At 45.6% G+C, this 21093-nt stretch overlaps 1 protein-coding gene across 1 annotated transcript in view; it reads right to left on the reverse strand.

Annotated features, from left to right (window-relative positions):
- Positions 1-765: 765 nt before the first annotated feature.
- Positions 766-21093, reverse strand: part of LOC132835858 (microtubule-associated serine/threonine-protein kinase 1-like) — a 107884-nt gene continuing 87556 nt past the window's right edge. The window contains exons 17-27 of the mRNA XM_060854953.1: positions 16347-16469; positions 15757-15866; positions 13093-13256; positions 12089-12273; positions 11136-11166; positions 10557-10801; positions 9020-9249; positions 8077-8199; positions 4971-5107; positions 3554-3741; positions 766-2750 (exon numbers count right to left, since the gene is read on the reverse strand). Of these exons, the coding sequence (XP_060710936.1) occupies positions 766-2750; positions 3554-3741; positions 4971-5107; positions 8077-8199; positions 9020-9249; positions 10557-10801; positions 11136-11166; positions 12089-12273; positions 13093-13256; positions 15757-15866; positions 16347-16469 (3521 nt within the window). The remainder of the gene's footprint in view (positions 2751-3553; positions 3742-4970; positions 5108-8076; positions 8200-9019; positions 9250-10556; positions 10802-11135; positions 11167-12088; positions 12274-13092; positions 13257-15756; positions 15867-16346; positions 16470-21093) is intronic.

Genomic DNA, 21093 nt, shown 5'->3' on the forward strand with positions numbered 1-21093 from the left:
AGAGTGTAATTTCACAAAAAGCCTATGCCTGGACAAAGGAAACACCCATCACACTTTTGCTAAAGGGACTGTTTGCTACATATTGCGGAGCCCTCTTCATCTGATTGGAATAATAATCGGAATCAATGCCTCTAGTTTTGAACAGTCAACAAGTCAGGCAACAAAAATAGCCTCAAAACCAGGCCATAGTACAGCTATAGTGTATGAACACAAAACATTCCATGTTGGAATGGAGGGCAAGAACTGTTTAAAGCACATTAACTCTCCTACACTACAGCCAATAACAGATGCATGAGTCCCTGTCATAACACGTGCAGCGCCGATTCTGAAATAATTCAGAATATTTTCTAAGATTGCAAGGTGTTGGTAAGGGTTAATGCTAATCTGCAGCCAACTTACATAACTTCAATAATTTACTAACCTTTTTTTTTACAAGAGCACTTCAGAATATTTAACTATGTGACATGACCACATGTAGAAGCAGTTTAAGCATGTAATGCACTTAGCCAGTATATTTTATACATAAACATGCAATCACATGATGCCGAAACACTATCATTTTTAAATTTTTCACATTCTTTTGAAATATTTAAACCTCTGTAATTTTGTTTGCAACTTAACAAGCACCTTGGCAATCAGAATCTGAGGTTTTTAGTATTTTGTTTTCCTCAGTTGCATGGTTTGATTCTTGCATCCCGAACAGTCTGATTTCTAATTCGCTTCGCTTGCCGTTTCATTTGCAGGTCTTGCAACTCCGAGCCCCTGCTAAAGTGTCTGACGGCTCATCTCTTTCTTTTCATGAACAGCCACACTGCCTATGTCTTGTGAGGTTGCCATGGATACTGGCTTAGTGACTGGTACTAACAGGGCTGTGGAGCTGCCTTGTTGGTCAGCAAGTGTCTTTGCGTTGTCCCCTGCCTTCCGTCTTTCTGCTGCCGCAGCTGGCACCACAGGGATGGCCATTTTCACAGGTCCAAGTACACTCTTTGCCACAGAGGCTAAATGGTTGACAAAACCCGGTTTGTCTGAGCATGACGACACCACTGCTGGGGATCCTGGCCCAGCCCCGCATGGTATAGGGGCGGGTGGCTTCTTTATTTTAGTCTCCGGGGTCCCTTTACTCTCTAAAGGTGCCTCACATGCTCCTTTGTAACAGTTAACTGGGGCACTTCTATCTCCGGCGTCGGGTCTTTTGGCTGGTTGCAGGAGGCTTTCCTGAGGCAAAATCTCATGACTGTAGACCTTCTTCTCCTCAATCTTGCATGGCTCTTCAACGTTATCTTTGGTCTCACAAGCCATGCTCTTCGTGTGGGCATCTTTTCCATCACTGCTTCCCGCAGGCTTTGTGGCCTCCAGCTTGGCAGGAATTTCCAGCGCTTTGCCCTTTTCCTCAGAGGCTGGCTGGGAACCAGCTGCTGGAGATACATCTTTTGGCTCTGCCCTCTGATTTGGCAATGTCACGGTGCCGTGGTCTGGCATTAGTTTGCAGGCACCATCCTGGTTCTGGGAGCCAGGTCCTAATGGTTCAGTTTGCACTCCTTGGTGTATCCTTTTCGCAGGATCAGTGGACCGCGTCTTCTTGGGTTCCTTGGGATGATTTTTCTCTGGAGGTTCCAGGATACAGTTTATTTGGATTGGCTGTGTAACATTGACATTAAGGCTGGCCACTACTGGTGCTGGAGACACTTTCGATTCGCAAGGCGTTGGCAAAGTATCAGGTCTGGGGATCAGTGATAATTCAGAACTCTTGTCCAGGCATGTTGTTGAAGCAGAGGATGGAGATGTACCATTCTTTCTTCTCGTGGTACTAAATGGTGTGTCCTTATCTAAGCTTTGATCAGATTTTTTGGCTGCTGCTGTGTTGGAAGATGGATCAGAATTCTGGGGTTTTGAAGCAATAGTCTTTCCATTTGATTCCTTCACTGACGATGAAGAAGAACCGCTAATGCCCTGGTTTTCAGCCAAATGTTTGGTCACGTCCTTAATCCCACTGGAGCTGCTGTGAGAGCTAACTGTGGAACATGTTCTTGTTACGCCATCATGATTAATGTTGACCCCTCCAACTGGAATCTCCTCATGATCGTTGATTTTAACCTCTAGTTCCTGCACTGGGTCAAGCCCTTCCCCTCTTTCTTGCCTGATTGTGGAGAAGATGTCTCTGTCAATCAGCGGAGACTCCTGCCTGCCCAGCTTCCTGACAGCCATCTGTCGGAAAGGCCCCACTTCACTGCTCTCACTCTTTGATCCCAGGACTTCTCCCTCCGACTCCATCAGGCTCTGCAGACTGGTGTCACTGTGTAGGCCTTCCTTCCGAAATTCCGAGTGGGACGCCTCGAGGCTGTGCTTGCGGATTGCGAGTTTCTTCTCGGACGAGAGCGGGATGGACAGCTTCTCCGCCGACTGCACCCTCTTGAGGAGGGGGGACCTGGGGGGCTCTGCGCTCTTGGGCCGCGGTCGCACCACCGGGGGCGACGAGTGTAACTTGATGTGGAAGGTCTGCGTGGTGTTGGAGCTGCCCACCGTGTGGGCGGGCAGTGGGAAGGAAGGGTGCTGTGGGGACGGGTGGGTGGGCGACGGAGTGTGAGCGAGAGGGGACAGCGGGATGTTCCCCGCTGACTTGCACCGCGCTGATCTGTACTGGCGTTGGAGCTTCGGGGACAAGCCATGAAGGCTGCTGGGCCGGATGTGGTGTGGGGTGGCCGGGGAATTTGGAACACTTGAACCTGGGGAGCTACTCTGAGATGAGTTTCCTCCTCCACCTGCAAGGAGGACAGAAGTGGTATTAAACTCACAATATATGCATGCACGTTTGAAATTCATTGATTCTTACCACAGCTTAAGGAGAAAGTACAATAATGTGCTAGGGAGAAAGGTAAAAAAGAAATGAAAGGGTGAGATAAAGTAGAAGAAGGCTGTTCATATACAGGATAAACCCCAGCATGGACCAGTTGGGCCGAATAGCCTGATACTGTATTTAGGTTGTAAGCATTACGGGGGGTCTGGCAGCAGCGAGGCTGCAGTGGTATTATCACTGGACTGTTAGTCCAGAGACCACGTAATGTTCAGGGGGGCCTAGGTTCAATTCCCAACCAGAGCAGGTTATGGAAGTTGAATTCAATAAATATTTGAAATTACGATTCTAATGATGACCATTGTGGGGGAAAAGATCCATCTGGTTCACGAATGTCCTTTCGGGAAGGAAACTGCCATCCTTCCCGGGTCTACATGTGACTCCAGACCCACAGCAATGTGGTTGACTCTTAACTGACCTTTGGGCAAATAATGCTGCCTTGCCAGTGACCCCCTCATCCTGTGAAGGAGTTTTAAAAATACCATTTTCAGTTTCCCACCATCCTCCCCCTGCAAGCTCCTCTCCCCGCAGCCTTACTCCAGATATCATGAGGAATGCTGCCGAAAACCAGCTCTTCAAAACTCAAAACCTTAAGCTGGGGGTTCTCAAAATGGAGAACAGTTTTGTAGATTCTTTCTTCAGCTTAACAGAAAAAGAAATTTCAGTGCACTGTCAGAATTGACTACGCCAAGCAGTAATTACCTAAATAGCCAGAGTCTGGCGTGGGTCTGTAGCTCTGTGTAGGTGAGCGGGCAGAAAGACTGTGGGTGGGCGAACCGGGTAAACTGTCGCTGGACGAGAGCGAGCGGTTCAGGGAGGAGAGACTGCGGCTCGTGTGCAGCAGGTTAGACTGTTTCGTTATCTTTCGAAGCAAAGAGCTTCGCTTCTTACTGCTGGAGGGGAGTGGGGAGGAAGAAAGAGAGTTTGAATTAGTTGGCGAGTCATTCATCCCACAAAGAACCCTCCCACCAAACTACAGTATGGAGCAGTCAACAGTAACAACAGTCTGGTTGAAGATTTGTAGCTCGGGTGTCCGTTGTTGTGGTTCTGTTTGCCGAGCTGGAAGTTTTTGCTGCAAACGTTTTGTTCCCTGGCTAGGGAACATCATCAGTGCTATTGGAGCCTCCTGTGAAGCGCTGCTTTGATGTTTCTTCCGGTATTTATAGTGGTCTGTTCTTGCCGCTTCCGGGTGTCAGTTTCAGCTGTAGTAGTTTGTAGGAACATGAATTTGACTGGGAAAACACTACCATCATAGGACAAGCCAGACAGAGAACAGCCAGGGAATTCCTAGAGGCATGGCATTCATCCACAAACTCCATTAACAGACACATAGACTTGGACCCCATATACAAACCACTACAGCTGAAACTGACACCCGGAAATGGCAAGAAGATCCATCAACAGACACATCAACCCGGACCCCACATACAAACTACTACAGCTGAAACTGACACCCGGAAGCGGCAAGAACAAACCACTATAAATACCGGAAGAAACATCAAAGCAGCGCTTCACAGGAGGCTCCAATAGCACTGATGATGTTCCCTAGCCAGGGAACGAAACGTCTGCAGCAAAAACTTCCAGCTCGGCGAACAGAACCACAACAACAGTAACAACAGGCAAAAGCAGGATTACAAAGGGTAGGCAGCATATTGATCATCATGGTCCTTACACCTTTAACTTTTTGAGAGCACATCACAAAGGATGATGTTGAAGGAAATACAACTCAGCATCGTTTTGCTCGCTGAATAAAAGTCGCTGCTTATCAGGTTAATTCATTATTTGAGATATTTCTAATGCCATAGGCTGCTACAGTAATGGAAGGTTTGCCGTTTATTGAATTTCAGGGTCTGATCTGATCAAGACTAATGCAGTAACAATTCAAAAGCATGGAAAGCCAGCGAGAGTCATCTTCGATTAATAGACAAAACAGCATAGGGTTTTAAATGCTCTCAAAAGAGAACTGTTATGTACATTCCTTTTCACCTTAAAGAACAGCAAGTGAATTGCTCAATTTATTTCACTGTAAGTGCATTAGTATTGAGGTACACTCTTAAGACCGTTCTAATGTGTGTGATGGAGAGGAATCCTACATTTCAGAATCAATTTGCCTCCTTACCTCTCTTGCCCTTCCTTCCCTGTGCTTTTCTTATTCCTCCTGGCCATTTTGGCTTTATAGCTGGACCTCCGGGCTGGACCAATCTTGATGGATGTGTTCTCAAACGGTGTTGTTGTTACAGTCACTTTGTTTCCACTCTGTAAAGAGCACAGGCTGAGTTCAAAGCGAGAACTAGTGCTTCAGTGTTAAATCTCTTTGACAATTCTTCAAACTTATTTTTACATACTGGACAAAGACGGAACCTTAAGGAGTTGAAATTCCACCAATCTCCCCGGGTTCTGAAGTTTCTCAATGGATTTGGAGAGTGGGGCAACGGTTTTGAAGGCAAAATTGACAGCTGGCCAGTTGGAGCAAGACTGTGATGGTTTTCTCAACCCAGTGAAATGGTGTCATCCAGTAGGGTGTGGCAGAGTTGTCTAAGGCCAAACGGTCTGGAAGCAGGCCATTCGACCCATCCAGTCCACACCAACCCTCTGAACAGCATCTCACCCTGACCTAGCCCCTTCTACCTTGTCCCTGTAACCCTGCATTTCCCATGGCTAACCCACCTATTTTACACACTATGTGCAATTTAGCATGGTCAATCCACCCTAACATGCACATCACAGGAAGAAACTGCAGCACCCAGAGGAAACTCACACAGGCAGTGGGAGGATGTGCACACTCCACACAGGCAGTCTCCCGAGGGTGGAATTGAACCCGGGTCCCTGGCGCTGGGAGGCAGCAGTGCTAACCACAGTGCTACCCTACAAAATGAAGAAATATGTGATGATATTATGTTAACTAAGGATTAATTGGGTGAGCATTTGACTGGGTGCACATATATACCTGTACTTATATAGGGAGAACTGTTGTGATGCAATGATAGTGTTCGTAATTCTAAGCCAGAAGGCCTGCATTCAAGTTCTCCTACTCCAGAGATAAAATCACTGATTTAAAAAATTATATATAATAGGGAAGAATTAATCCATACCATTTTGTAAACTGAAAATAAAATCAACTAGAAAAATGTACTCTAATTAACTTGTAACCTTCATATTTAATATGAAATTATCCTGCTCCCTGACCACTGCCCGTGTAAGTGTCCTTAATGGGGTTTTCCAGGGGAGCCCTGGGTGTCACTTCCTGTCCACATGGCAAGGATCAGAAAACTCATTGTGTGGGATTTCAAGGATGTAATCCCATATTCAATCAACGTGCAGTGAATAAATCTGGAATCCTGAATGGGATATATCCCAGGCTGGGGGTTTGCAAGAGAGGAAATATCAGAGCTTCTGGCAGTAATTTTCAAACCCTCTCTGACCACAGGTGAGGTGCCAGAGGACTGAAAGAAGGGATAGACCAGGAAATTACAGATCAGTCAGGCTAGCCTTGGTGGTGGGAAAGTTATTAGAAAGATTCCTGAGGGACAGAGTATATCTGTATTTGGTAAGACATGGATTGATCCTGGATAGTCAGCATGGATTTGTTAAGGGAGAGTCACGTTTGCCAAATTTGATCAAACTTTTTAAGGAAGTAACCAGGAGTTTTGATGAGGGTAATGCATTTGATGGGATTACATGGACTTCAGCAAAGCTTTTAATAAGAACCCTCACGACTTCACGATAAGATTTCAAGACATTAAGAGCTCGTGGGATCCAAGGGATTGTGGCTCATTTAATTCAAAATATTTACTGAAAAGCAGGAAGTAGAGGGATGTCTCTGTAACAGTACCTGTCTCAGTGGGTTTGTCAGGACTCACGGCTGGGGCCCTTATTGTTTGTGGTGTACGTTAATGATCTGGACATAATTATAATGAGTATGATCAATAGGTTCATGGATGACACACAGAATAGTGTAAACTGCAGGAGAATATCAACCACTGATTAGCTGGGCCCACCAGTGGCAAATGGAAATCAACGCAGAGAAATGGGAGACAATACATTTGGGAGGGCTAGCAAGGAAGGGGAATACACTCTGGATAGCAGGACCCTGGAAAATACTTTGAAGGTCAGAAGGACCTTTGTGCAAATATCTGCAGATCCCTACAGGGGGTTGACATGGACATGATGTGTTGAACAGCCTCCTTCTGTGCTGTAAGCATCTACAAAGAGGATACAAAAGATTGCACAGCACATTTCTGAAGGAGAGCAAGTCGTAACTCCTTGTGTCCTGGACAATTTTTATCCCTCAATCTACACCAAAAATCTGATTACCTGGCCATTATAGCATTACTATTTATAGTTCAAAGGTACGTCATTGACTGTAAATTGCTTTGTGATTTCCTAAGGTTGCTATATCAATGCAAGTATTTGTGTTCCTTTCTCTATTTAAGATGTCAGGTTTTGGTCTCCTCTCACGCATTGAAATATGACGTCTAACCTCTTGAATCATTCCAACACTCCTGTCAAACAGATTAACAGACCAAATAGAGAAGTGATCAAATAATGGTTTCTGTTACATAATCGCGCGCGTGCGTACGTGTACACACACACACACACACACACCTTTCCTGTCTACCTTCCGAGACCCCTTGCCTCCCTTGTCACATCTCTATAACTCAGCTTCGAATATATTGTGGCTCAGCCTTCGCTGCTTGCTCAGGGAAGGAATTCCAAACTCTTAAACTGACACGCTGACAGATCAACGTCCTCTACAATCCCATCTGAACTGAGAAATGCATTGTTTGTTGATGGCACCCTCAGTTCAGGATTCTACAACGAGGGGAAACATGGTCTCAGCATTTACCCACCAGAGTTGTCCTATCAAAATTTCCCATGAAACCCCTGTTTGTTCCCTCAGAATCTGTTTCAGTAAGGTCATCTTGCCTCCTTCTAAACCGCAAGGAGGAGAGGCCCAACCTGCTCAAACTTTTCTTGTGATTAGAATAATCCTGACAGAGTTACACAGATGTTAATAGTTGAGTACTTTGTCCAGAGTCACACGACACCAGGTTATGTTTGAAATCCCAAGCTTTCGGAGTGCTGCCCCTTCATCAGGTGAAGTTGGAATATAACCTGGTGTCATGTGACTTCTGACCCCTTGTCATGTGACTTCTGACCCCTTGTCCACTCCAATCCAACACCGGCATCTCCACATTGTTGTGTGTGTTATCACAACAAGTTACCTTCAGTATAAGTTCCACAACTTCTGTGTGGACGAGTCCATGGACAGGTTCCCCATTCACATGAGTTATAAGGTCACCAGCACAAAGTCCAGCTTCATGCGAAGGTCCTCCATCTTCTACATGCTGCAATGTAGAGAAGAGATGGATTAAATTGCACACCGCTCACAAACGGTCCACAGCAACACACTGAGCAGCTTTGCTTTTGGTGGTTCAGACTCTGAAGGTGCATAATGGATGTTTGAGTGTGATACGTTGTGCTGACACAGTGGGTTTTGCAGGGTCAGGCAAGGCTCAGTTCATAGAATCACCGCAGAGCAGAAGGGAGTCATTCGTCCCATTAAACAAAAGCAAAGTCTGGTGGGTGCTGGAGATCATTTACCCATCATGTTTTTGGTGGAACAATTCAATTATTTCCGTTGTCCTGCCCTTCACCACAGCCCTGCAGCTCTGACGTTGAAAATGGGAACAGCATTCGAACAGAGTCCCGTCCCATTTCATCCACCTCATTTCAACCTTTCAGCAAGTCTTTCTATCCCTTTTTCCCACCTACTCATCCAGTTAACCATAGGCTTGTGGGACGCTGGGTAGCATCCCTGCCTCTGAACCAGAAACTCGGTTCTTCAGGCCTTTAGAACCATTCATAATGAACTAAACAGGCTGTGTATTGGCTGCAAATCCTTCCAACACACACTAATGGCAGGTGATAAGAGTGGAAGAGGTTCCTAGAACCTGTCTACGGTCACTATCCATAGATCCAGGTTGTCATAGCTATGTAAAAGTGCAGGGAGCTGCAGCAATTTGGATTCCCCACATGAAATATAACAGGCAACTACTGCCTGATCAGTTGCCTATTGAAAGCATCTTGTCTCAACCAATCCCTGTGGTAGCAATAGACTGGTGATGGTGAACGATGGTGTTTCTTGGCCTGTCCAATGGGACTTACCCAGACCATGTGTTGGACACTGTACACGTCACTGTCTCCCATGTAAACGCGGATGGCACGAAGCGTGAAGCCATATTTCTTTCCCGAACGGTGAATGGTGATTGGGGATCTGAGACTCGTCACTGCCGGTGAGAAGTCCCGGCTGGGTGAGGAGTCCCGTGAGGAAGGATTAGACGACAGCGATCGTGGTGACATAGGGCTGGCGAGAGGCGAACTGCTGTGTTGATCTACTGCAGAGAGGAAGAGCGGGATTGACTGAGTGTGCTAATATCAAACATGTTACTGGAATACCCTCACAACAATGAGCCACACGGCAAGCTGGATTAACCAGGCGCCCTTTCAACAGCAACAATGTGCATTTATAACCTTTAACTTAATTAAACACCCCCAAGATACATCACAGGAAAGTTAATGCAGAAGCCGAAAGCTGGAAAATGGCCTGGGATACCACTCCACTGACTGCCTGGCCACCACATTTGACACTTCTGTGAGTCTGGACAGTTGGCAGGCTGTTCAACTGTGGATGCCATCACACTTAAGCAGATACAACATCCACTTGGCTCTCAGACCCAGTGGTCAGTCAATGACAAGCTGTGGGAGGGAACCAACCGTGGTGTTTACCCAATGGCAGGAAAGCCATTTGGAACACCTCTGCAATGCACAGATTAGCTGTACCCTGGTGGATAACTAAATCTCACCAACTCTTCAGGAAACATTGGAATAGGTTTCACAGCTGACCTAATATTATTCCACATTAATTTCTCAGCAAAGATCACAGCACTAAATTAAATTTTTAATAATGAATTAAGCACTGATTAGTTCCACTTTCTGACTGGTATCCAACTATTTAAAGCAGTTGAAATCTGAAACATTTACTTATCCCAACCCACGGTGGTGCAAGTATAACCCAGAAGGTTTGCCCAGGCTTGGAAAGATTCCTAATACATTTGGAATACTTCTCTATAGAATCATAGAATCTCTACTTTGTGGAAGCAGGCCATTCAGCCCATTGAGTCCACATCAACCCTCCGAACAGCATTCCACCCAGACCCATTTCCCACCCCATCCCCGAAACCCTGTTCTACAGGAAATTTAGCACGGCCAATCCACATAACCTGCATATCTTTGTGCTGAGGGAGGAAACCGGAGTGCCTGGAGGGGCAAGGCTTAACTCTTTTCTTCCCCCCAAACTCCTTCATGGGATACGGGCATCAGATTTGTCACCCACCCCCTAAATGCTACAACTGAGTAGTTTGCTCAGCCATTTCAGAAGTCTCTTAAGAGTCAGCCACATTGATCTGCATTTGAAGTCACAGTAGGTAAGGATGGCAACTTTCCTTTCCCAAAGTGAACCAGATGGGTTTTAAACATCAATTTCATGGTCACCATTCCAGAACTCAAATTAATGAATTGAACACAAATTCCACCAGCTACCAAGGTGAGATTTCAACCTATGTCCCCCAGCGCATTTAGGCTGGTCCTGGAGATTACTAGCCCAGCGGCATTACCACTGCACTGCTGTCTCCACACACCATACCTGCAGGGATCATGACCGATAGAGCGGTGGCTGAAGCGGATTTGATGACCTTATTCACGGGCCGGGAGGTGCGTTTCTCGCCTGAGTCCCCAGACAGCTGCTGGTGACGTGCTCTGCGGACTGCCAGGTCACTCGTTGCCTTTGTAGACGAGGAATCCGTTTCCTTTGAAACAGTGCACAGCGACTCACTTAACTTCACCGGCCTGCCAGCTGAAATAAAACTGAAAGCATTTAGCAGGAAGGCACTTAAAGATTTATTGACATCCAAACGTTGCAGCTTCCTACAAGAGTCCTTGACAGACCACTATCGGTGTCAATCTTCACTGATACAGATCAGCACCACTGATAACACTGACCTCGTTCTTCTGACCCTTGGTCTAGGGACACAGAAAGGCCATTCAACCCATCGAGTCTACTCCACCCTTCCTTATGATCTTGCCTGAAAATATGGCTGGAACATCCAATCCTCATTTCAGTGTCAGGCTGTGAATAGTCAGCTAAGCTAGATTCACTGATGTTCTCACTCCATCTCCTCTAGCGATGGAAGGGAATAAATGTCACGAGGAAGGCATGAAGGACTTTACTGGAGAGCTGGCCCAGGGGCGATTGGCTGAAATAGCGGCAGTCTGACCCTTTGCACACAGACAGTTGCCAGAGGGTGGAATCGAACCTGGGTCCCTGGCACGGTGAGGCTAACTGCTGGGCCACCCTAAAGAGAGAGATCTTCAAATCATCAATAGGATTTGGTAAAGTAGATGTAGAGAAGATGTTTCCACTTGGGCGGAGTGGGGAGTTAAAAAGATCACAGGCCATAAATGTAAGAAAATAAATCAAACTGGGAATTTAGGAGGAAAATCCAGGCATGTTGAGAACGGGAACCTCACTACCAGATGTGACAAATAGCTTTGTTGCATTTAAAAGGAAGTTGGATAAACATTGGAGGAGACAGTCACCTGACTCAGAGTCCCTGCCTCGGAGCCAGAAGTTTGAGTCTAACCCTGGATTAAATGGCCAAGGAAGATGTGTTTTTAAAGCAATGTCAACCTATAAATCCTTCCACCACACACTGATGACAGGCTGTAAGACTGAGTCAGACACCTGGTCCACCATGTAATTGAAAGAACATCACAGCCTCTAGCATCATTCTCCATAACTCTGAGCTACAACATGCAGGTTAAAGGGTAGGTTGCTGTGGCCATGGACTCTCTGAATGAACTATAACACACGGGTAAAACACATGAGGGTGAAAGGGATGCTGAGAGGTCAAGGGAGAGAGGAATCTCATGAGGTATATAAAGACCAACAAGGACAGGTTGGGCTGAATGGCCAGTTTCCATGCCATACATTGTATGTAATTCTACACACCAATCCTTCAAACTGAACGGAGAATGCTAGCGGATTAGCATCAACCATCATATTGAGTCCAGAAAACAGCAATGCTCCCGTACCTGGGAATGTTGGGGTATTGCTGGCATTTCCTGCAGCATTGGCAATCTGTCCCTCCACATCTTTCTGCCGTGGTTCAGACTGGCTTGACTGCTCCTGGACTGGCGTCACCGTCTGTACCCCCTGGTGTTTGTGGGTTACCTCCGTGTCGTCCTCGAGGGGTGTGGCAAACTTGTGAGTGTCCATGAGTGCGGAGAACCTGCGGCGTACGGTGAGAGGCGGACTGGAGTCACTCTCGCCGTAAGAAGACTCCGACGCAGAGAGGCGCTTCCTGAGAACAGCACAGATCAGAGAAAAGCCGGGGGTCGGGGGGGTGGAGCATCAGAGAGAATATAGACCTCAGCACACCGAGGCAGTGTCACAACCCCCTCCCCATCGTCCTGCATCGTCATCCCAAACATTAGCCCAATTCATCAACCTTAAACCAATAGCTGAATATTGACACTCAGTGAGTGGGGATGCCTCTCAATGGACACCCAACCTAAGGAGGAGTCATTAGGCCCAAATGGCCAAATTCTTGATCAAGGTAGCAGCACGTTAAAGGAGGAGAGAGAGAGAGATAGGCAGAGAGATTTGGGGAAGTAATCCCAGGGCCTGGAGTTGAGGGACATCTGTCTGTAATAGTGATGGAACTGGGAAATGTATTAAAGGCTGAATTTGGAGGATCTTAAAAATCTTGAAGGGTTGCAGGACAGGATGAGGCTATTTAGATTACTTACAGTGTGGAAGCAGGCCCTTCGGCCCAACAAGTCCACACTGACCGCCGAAGCACAACCCACCCAGACCCATACCCCTGCCCCTAACACTACGGGCAATTTAGCACGGCCAATTCACCTAACCTGCACATTTTTGGGCAGTGGGAGGAAACTGGAGCACCCGGAGGAAACCCACACAGACACAGGGAGAATGTGCAAACTCCACACAGTCAGTCGCCTGAGGTGGGAATTGAACCCAGGTCTCTGGTGCTGTGAGGCAGCAGTGCCAGATAGTGAGGGATTTGAATTTGGAGACAAAAACTTTAACACAAGGAGCACAAGTGTGTAAGCCAGCATTCTCGAGGTTTAAGAGGGGAGGAGACTGCCCTACTTACATTTCCGGAGAGCTTGTCCTCCAGCTCTTGTCCCGGGTGCTGATAGAGCTCAGCCCCTCCATCTTCTCACTCTTTTCCTCCTTGTGTTTGTTCAGGTTGCGTCGGGTGACCACTGGGGCTTTCTGCTCCTCATGCTGCGTGAGGCGTTCCATGCTGCTGTAAACCTGCATACATCACAACCCAGCGTTAGGGCAAACACCATTCACTGCCTCCGGCTGTGCAGGCAGAATGGCCCGTGGCACCCAGTCAACTGGACCCCAAGAGCCACAGGCAGTAGGACTGACCAGATGGGGAGACAGGAATTTCGCAGAGAACAGCCATGCCTAGTCATTGTCACAAAGCTACTTGTGGGAGCTGGTTGTGTATAACTTGGAAATTCCAACATTATAGGAAGGTCGTGGAAGCTTTGGTAAGGGTTCAGAGGAGATTTACTAGGATGTTGCCTGGTATGGAGGGAAGGTCTTATGAGGAAAGGCTGAGGGACTTGAGGCTGTTTTCGTTAGACAGAAGGTTGAGAGGCGACTTAGAGGAGAAAGTGAGGACTGCAGATGCTGGAGATCAGAGCTGAAAATGTGTTGCTGGAAATGCGCAGCAGGTCAGGCAGCATCCAAGGAGCGGGAGAACCGACGTTTCGGGCAGAAGCCCTTCTTCCTGAAGAAGGGCTTATGCCCGAAACGTCGATTCTCCTGTTACTTGGATGCTGCCTGACCTACTGCGCATTTCCAGCAACACATTTTCAGCTGAGAGGTGACTTAATAGAGACATACAAGATAATCAGAGGGTTAGTTAGGGTGGACAGTGAGAACCTTTTTCTTTGGATGGTGATGGCTACCACGAGGGGACATAGCTTTAAATTGAGTGGTATAGATATAGGACAGATGTCAGAGGTAGTTTTTAAACTCAGAGAGTAGTGGGACGTGGAATGTCCTGCCTACAACAGTAGTAGATTCGCCAACGATAAGGGCATTTAAATGGTCACTGGATAAACATATGAATGAAAATGGAATAATGTCGGTTAGATGGGCTTCACAAGGGTTTCACAGGCCGGTGTGACATCGAGAACCAAAAGACTTGTACTATGCTGTAATGTGCTATGCTCTATAACACATCAGAAGAAACTTTGTTTACTGTACAGCAGCATACCAGGATAGACTGAGGTTGTGAAAGGTGCTATATAAATGCAAGTCTTTCTTCCAAGGGGAGATTTACAAAGGCTCAGGCCCCTGAAGACTTCCTCCTGAGATTGTAGCTCCTTGGCTCTTGGTTTTTCTAACTATTGACTTTAATGGTCTTGAACATTACAACAAACAAAACCATGAATTTTTAATGTAACAACACATTCCTAATTGATTCGGAGAAAGGTCCATTCGACCCGAAATGTTAGCTTTGATTTCTCTCCACAGCTGCTGACAGACCTGCTGAGTTTTTCCATCAATTTCTGGTTCTTTTATTCCTAATTGCTTCTCAGTGGTGTTCTTTTTACACAGAGGAGAAGCAGGAAAGGAGAATAAAAACTAGGGTTAAGGAGGTGAATTTTAATAAGTATCTTTAAGGAGAGGGTGATTTTCAGAGTTTAAGGCCCTACTGAAGGCATGCCAAAGGTGGAACCGTCAAAGTTGGAGATGTATAAGTTGCCAAACTGGAGGAACATTGATCACAGAGAGCTGTAGCTCTGCAGGACATTACAGTAATAGGAGGGAATAGGCAACAAGAAATGGATTTGAGGAGTTTGAAGTTTATAGGGCTGGCTGATGCAGAGTTTCCCATTGTGCTAGAATAAAACTGTCTAAAGGTAGACTGTTTCTATATTCCCACAGTGAGAGTCAGCAGGGACAGTTTTCTCCTCCACGTCATCCTGTAATAATATTAGAGACCTGTAGGTGTCACTGCATGTCCTCAAATCCCATTAAGCAAAGCATAAACACACTGTCACCTATGAAAGACAGAATAATGGTGAAATCAACTTGTTAAGTCAGTTTTTCTACCACAACATAATAATACCACTGACTCCTCTGAGATTTTTAAAAGGGTGCACTTCTTGTTCAAAATATTCCTCAGATTTACATGTTTGGGAAGAAAATCACTGGAAATATGCATTTTACGGAATTCACATTATCTCAACTTTTAACCATTGTGTGTCTATTTCTTTCCAGAGGACACCCAGAGAGCTCTAGGCTTACACACATTGCCAGTTGCTTGCTTCCCCAGCGTAGGAAGATTGCAGATGGCCACGTCTCCTGAGTTTGAACCCTCATTAAAATCAATGAGAGGTCTTATGGTGCACTGAGTAGCAATCCACACCTCTGGGCCAGAAACTCGAGCTTCAAGTCTCACTCCAGGGATTGGTGGTCATGGACGGTGTGTTAATGACAGGTTGATTGTCAATCTGTAAAATCTTCTTAATACACCCAAGCCAGAACCACATCCCATAGACATTTCTCCCACACTACTTCCACTAAAACAAGGTCTAGGCCAAGTGTCCTCACCTCAAAGGAGTGTGAACGATGAAACTCAATGAGTCAGGTAGTTTCAGGAGAAAACGTTTCCAAGTGCTGACCAGATCTATTACTATTTAATCTTGTAATTTTCCTGCAGGGTTCCCTATACAAAATGGGTGAAAAATGTCACAGAGAAGGGAAAAGAGACTCGTATTCTCCTAAGTACCTTAATAAAGCGAGGTGAGCAGGAGGAAAACTGTCGAATTTCCACTGGCTCGTCTTCGTTGGTGTCATCCTCATCATAGGAATTGACGTGGTGATACCGATCAGACCGAGCTTCATAAAGAGAGAATGGCACCATTTCAGATTCACAGCAAAGTCCCACAATCACCACCCATCCACCCCACTCTCCAGGCCTTTATGCTCAATGCTCTTTCTGATTTGCGATTGTCCCGGACCACAATCCACCCAGCACCTGAACACCACCCACTCAGGCTGCATTTACTGCGACTGCCCAGACAGATAATGTAGGAGGTTGGTTAGCTTTGGATACTCTGAACACCCCACCTCCCGTCTAGCACCCACGCTCCAAGCTCCCCCCTGCTTCAGAAAGGCACATCTCCTGTGTTCTATATTTCTCTGAGCAGCAAGGTCAAGATGAGGCTCCCATGGATCCTGTCTCCATTCTACCCTGTTGTATACTATTGAATCTCATAACTGAGTCTCATAAAATTCAGAGTTTATAAAGACATTCTAACACCTAGCTTCCTCCCACCATTCACAGCCCCCAACTTTGCTTTGAAGAAAAATACTTGCTGTCAAAGTAACTTGTGTCTTCTTCCGACTCCAGGTGAGGAATAAATTCTGCCTTTTGACGCAGCAGACTAGTCCAGTCCAGGTCTTTGAAGAAACTGTGTTGCTTGACTTCATAGGTGCCTCCTTTAGAAAGAGAAATGGGGTTAGGATACCAAGCGTTGAAATGTCCAGGTCATATTGACACTGGTTAACTAAACATGGCCACTGTTAGAATCCTCACTAATTCTTGATTATTTTTATTCTTTTATCAATGTTGTATGATGATTTGAAAATGACATGTGGACTTTGGGACAGGGCAAAAGGAGAAGAACAAATCAAACAAGCTTTAATTGTTTGTGAGGCCAAACTTGGAGGCTAATCGCAGGCTGGGCCTAGACTTAAAAGGCTCCAGCAGTCACAGAGATACCAAGAACAGTAAAATGCTTGAAACAGAGAGCAGAAGTTTTAAATTGATCAGTACCTGGGAATTGGTTCTGGAAAGTCTGGAAGAGAGTCCATCTTCAAGCAGTTGTTTAATAGTACTTGAGGCCTCAGGAAGAGGCGATTAGTCTATCAGGGTGGAACTAAAATTAGTTTTTGAAGTATGTTTGCTGACAGATGGTTCTGGGCTGCTGCTGAGACATTATGAAGATTTGAAAACTCCCTGCCTAATTTAATACACTTGCTTTCAGAAGCCCAATGTATAGAAAACTGAGTGCCGTTTCCAGGGTGAATTGAGAAGGTGACCCTGATCAATGTTTCAGGCGTCCACATTAATGCCTGTGAAACACCACGTCGTGAAAGCCATATAATTAATCTGACCAGTTTTGTTATGTTATTTATTCCTTAACTGCGTTTATTTGTCTGTGTGCCTCCTGTGTGAATGGGGACTGAAAAGAAATGTTTCGGGTTTAAATCACAATAATCAGCTTGCCGTGTCATTTATTTTTTCTCTCTGCTAAAGTTATCGTATATTTAATAAATAGTTAAGACTTTCCACTTATTATTTAAGATAACCAGTGTCTGGAAATTAATTATTAACAAAGTTCACCATGGGAGACTGATCAGCAAGGTTAGATCTCATGGAAGGAGAAAGTGAGGACTGCAGATGCTGGAGATCAGAGCTGAAAATGTGTTGCTGGAAAAGCGCAGCAGGTCAGGCAGCATCCATGGAGCAGGAGAATCGACATTTCGGGCATGAGCCCTTCTTCAGGAATGAGAAGAAGGGCTCATGCCCGAAATGTCGATTCTCCTGCTCCTTGGATGCTGCCTGACCTGCTGCGCTTTTCCAGCAACACATTTATATCTCATGGAATACAGGGAGAACTATACATTTGGATACAGAACTGGCTCGAAGGTAGAAGACAGAGGGTGGTGGTGGTGGAGGGTTGTTTTTCAGACTGGAGGCCTGTGAACAGTGGAGTGCCACAAGGATCGGTGCTTGTTCCACTACTTTTCGTCATTTATATAAATGATTTGGATGCGAGCATAAGAGGTACAGTTAGTAAGTTTGCAGATGACATCAAAATTGGAGGCGTAGTGGACAGCAAGGAAGGTTACCTCAGATTACAACGGGATCTTGATCAGATGGGCCAATGGGCTGAGAAGTGGCAGATGGAGTTTAATTCAGATAAATGCAAGGTGCTGCATTTTGGGAAAGCAAATCTTAGCAGGACTTATACACTTAATGGTTAAGGTCCTCAGGAGTGTTGCTGAACAAAGAGACCTTGTAGTGTAGGTTCATAGCTCCTTGATGTAGAATCGCAGGTGGATAGGATAGAGAAGAAGGCGTTTGGTATGCTTTCTTTTATTGGTCAGAGTATTGAGTACTGGAGTCGGGAGGTCATGCTGCGGCTGTACAGGACATTGGTTAGGCCACTGTTGGAATATTGTGTGCAATTCTGGTCTCCTTCCTATTGGAAAGATGTTGTGAAACTTGAAAGGGTTCAGAAAAGATTTTCAAGGATGTTGCCAGGGTTGGAGGATTTGAGCTACAGGGGGAGGCTGAATAGGCTGGGGCTGTTTTTCCTGGAGCGTCAGAGGCTGAGGGGCGACCTTATAGAGGTTTATAAAATCATGAGGGGCATGGATAGGGTAAATAGACAAAGTCTTTTCCCTGGGGTCAGGGAGTCCAGAACGAGAGGGCATAGGTTTAGGGTGTAAGGGGAAAGATATAAAAGAGGCCTAAGGGACAACTTTTTCACACAGAGGGTGGTACGTGTATAGAATGAACTGCCAGATGAAGTGTTGGAGGCTGGTACAATCGCAACATTTAAGAGGCATTTGGATAGGTATATGAATAGGAAGGGTTTGGAGGGATATGAATCGGGTGCTGGCAGGTTGGGACTAGATTGGGTTGGGATACCTGGTCAGTACAGACGGGTTGGACCGAAGGGCCTGTTTCCGTGCTGTACATCTCTATGACTCTATGACAAAGTCTGTGATTGGTTATTCAAAAGTCTGGTTAGGAACCACTGGAATGAATACTTCCAAGTATATCTTCGATGGTTAGTTTTACTGTGTTGTGAATATACAAGTAGGAAGACTGATTTGGTTCAGCTGTCTCTGCGTCATGATACTCCACAGAACTAGGATGATTTAAAAGTAGCAAAGGTGGCTCCAAAATGTCTAGGACCACCCCTTTCCAACAGTGGCTACATCTAAACACAGCAATTAGATTAGATTACTTACAGTGTGGAAACAGGGCCTTCGGGCCAACAAGTCCACACCGACCCGCCGAAGCGCAACCCACCCATACCCCTAACCTAACACTACAGGCAATTTAGCGTGGCCAATTCACCTAACCTGCACATCTTTGGACTGTGGGAGGAAACCGGAGCACCCGGAGGAAACCCACGCAGACACGGGGAGAATGTGCAAACTCCACACAGTCAGTCGCCTGAGTCGGGAAATGAACCTGGGTCTCCAGGTGCTGTGAAGCAGCAGTGCTAACAACTGTGCCACCGTGCCGCCCACAATGCAACCAGAATTCATATTAAATGCATCTTGAGTGGCAATGCAGCTTTAATGTACACCCTGAGAAGAGAATTTTATGGCTAGTTTTATGAATCAATGCTCCGAGTTGATTTAGACAATGAGCTCCATTGTTTACACTAATTTCTATGCATGTAGGCCACTTGTGTGTGGAAACAATTTTGTATCACACCTTCCACTTATTATTTGAGAGGCAACTGTCACCAGCTCACTGAGGTCGCAAATATAAATGGTTTTCCAATTCACTTTGTCGATGGGAGGTCACTAACAACTTGAAATGCAGGGCACTAACCTCCTTCCCTGGCATGCAGCATTTTTCCAACATTAAACATCCAGCAGCTTTTAGCTCATTGAGATAATAGTCACTGCTGGATAAATGTGCCTCTGACTTTTGCTGAAATGTTGGACTCAGGGATGCACTTCCATCTCAACTGCCATTAACATAAAAATTGCCAATTTGAACTTTTTTGTACCTCAGCCTCTTTAATGACATCGCAGCAATTCAGGCTCAGCAGCACGCACTTAGCACAATCTATATTGCAACAAAAGTGATTAGATTTCAAAATTATGCTGAGTTGGCCCATGAAATTTGGCAGTGGATGGGCCTGACGAGCATTACAAAGAAGGCAATTACCAGAATGTGTTATACTTGCATCAGAGATGTTATCAAATGACAGTTAACAGTGAGGGGAAGCTACTTGTAATGGGAGTGAGTGGAAGGGTTGGGTTCATTAGCCCACTTTACAACCACAGTGAATGGAGGAGATTTGACCTATTCATCAGCTATGCAACCACAGTGAATGGAAACAGTCTGGCACCTTGTGATTTTATGTTAACTGTAGTGAAATGAAATGTAGTTTCATCCACTGATATTGTGCACAAATTGACAAGTACTTTGACTTTGGAACATTTCATTTGTTCGGTGAAATGAACTGGGAAGAATTTGAGATATTAGCATAAATACAAAGTGGTCATTTCATTAACATTGTACATAATATTAGTTGAAAAGACAGGTGACTTGTAGTTGGACCTGCCTTATACACACTGTGGGCTTGCAAGAGTAGGTCAGAATAAGGGAACTCTGGGCAAGTAACTCACCTCCTGACTCCCCAAAACATGTCCACTATCTCAAAGGCACAAGTCAGGAGTGTGATGGTGTACTCCCTACTTGCTCCAATAACACTCAAGATGCTCAGCACCACACAGGAGAAAGTAATCTGCTTCATCAGAACCCCATGCAGCACATTAAATATTCAGTCCCTTCACTGCCAACACACACTGGCAGAAGTATGCACCATCTACAAGGTAGATTGCAGCAACTGGCCATGGTTCCTTCAACAACTGTGTCCAAATAGGTGACATCAACCACCTTGAAGGATTAGGTTAGCAGACGTATGGACCACCTGCAAGTTCACCTTCCATTTACATATCATTCTTGAAACCATAATCATCCTTCATTCATTGTTGCCAGTCAAAATCCTGGAACTCTGTCTGGGCCGTACCCCAGACAGTAGACACGTGGCCTGCTACAGTTCAAGTAGGTGAATTACTAGCACCTTCTCAAGGTCAACAGAATGGGCAATACATGCTGGTCATGCCAGCAACATCATATCCTGGGAATGTAAAATATAGATACTTAAATAGTGCTCAAAACTTCAAAACAAATATTTACATTTATATCATACTTTTCACAACCAATGGACATTTCAAAGTGTTTTATGGCCAATGACATACTTTCCTAGTTTTGCAATGTTGTAACATAGGAAATGCCACA

The sequence above is a fragment of the Hemiscyllium ocellatum genome, chromosome 45 (assembly GCF_020745735.1).
Source record: "Hemiscyllium ocellatum isolate sHemOce1 chromosome 45, sHemOce1.pat.X.cur, whole genome shotgun sequence".
Classification (NCBI taxonomy): Eukaryota; Metazoa; Chordata; class Chondrichthyes; order Orectolobiformes; family Hemiscylliidae; genus Hemiscyllium; species Hemiscyllium ocellatum.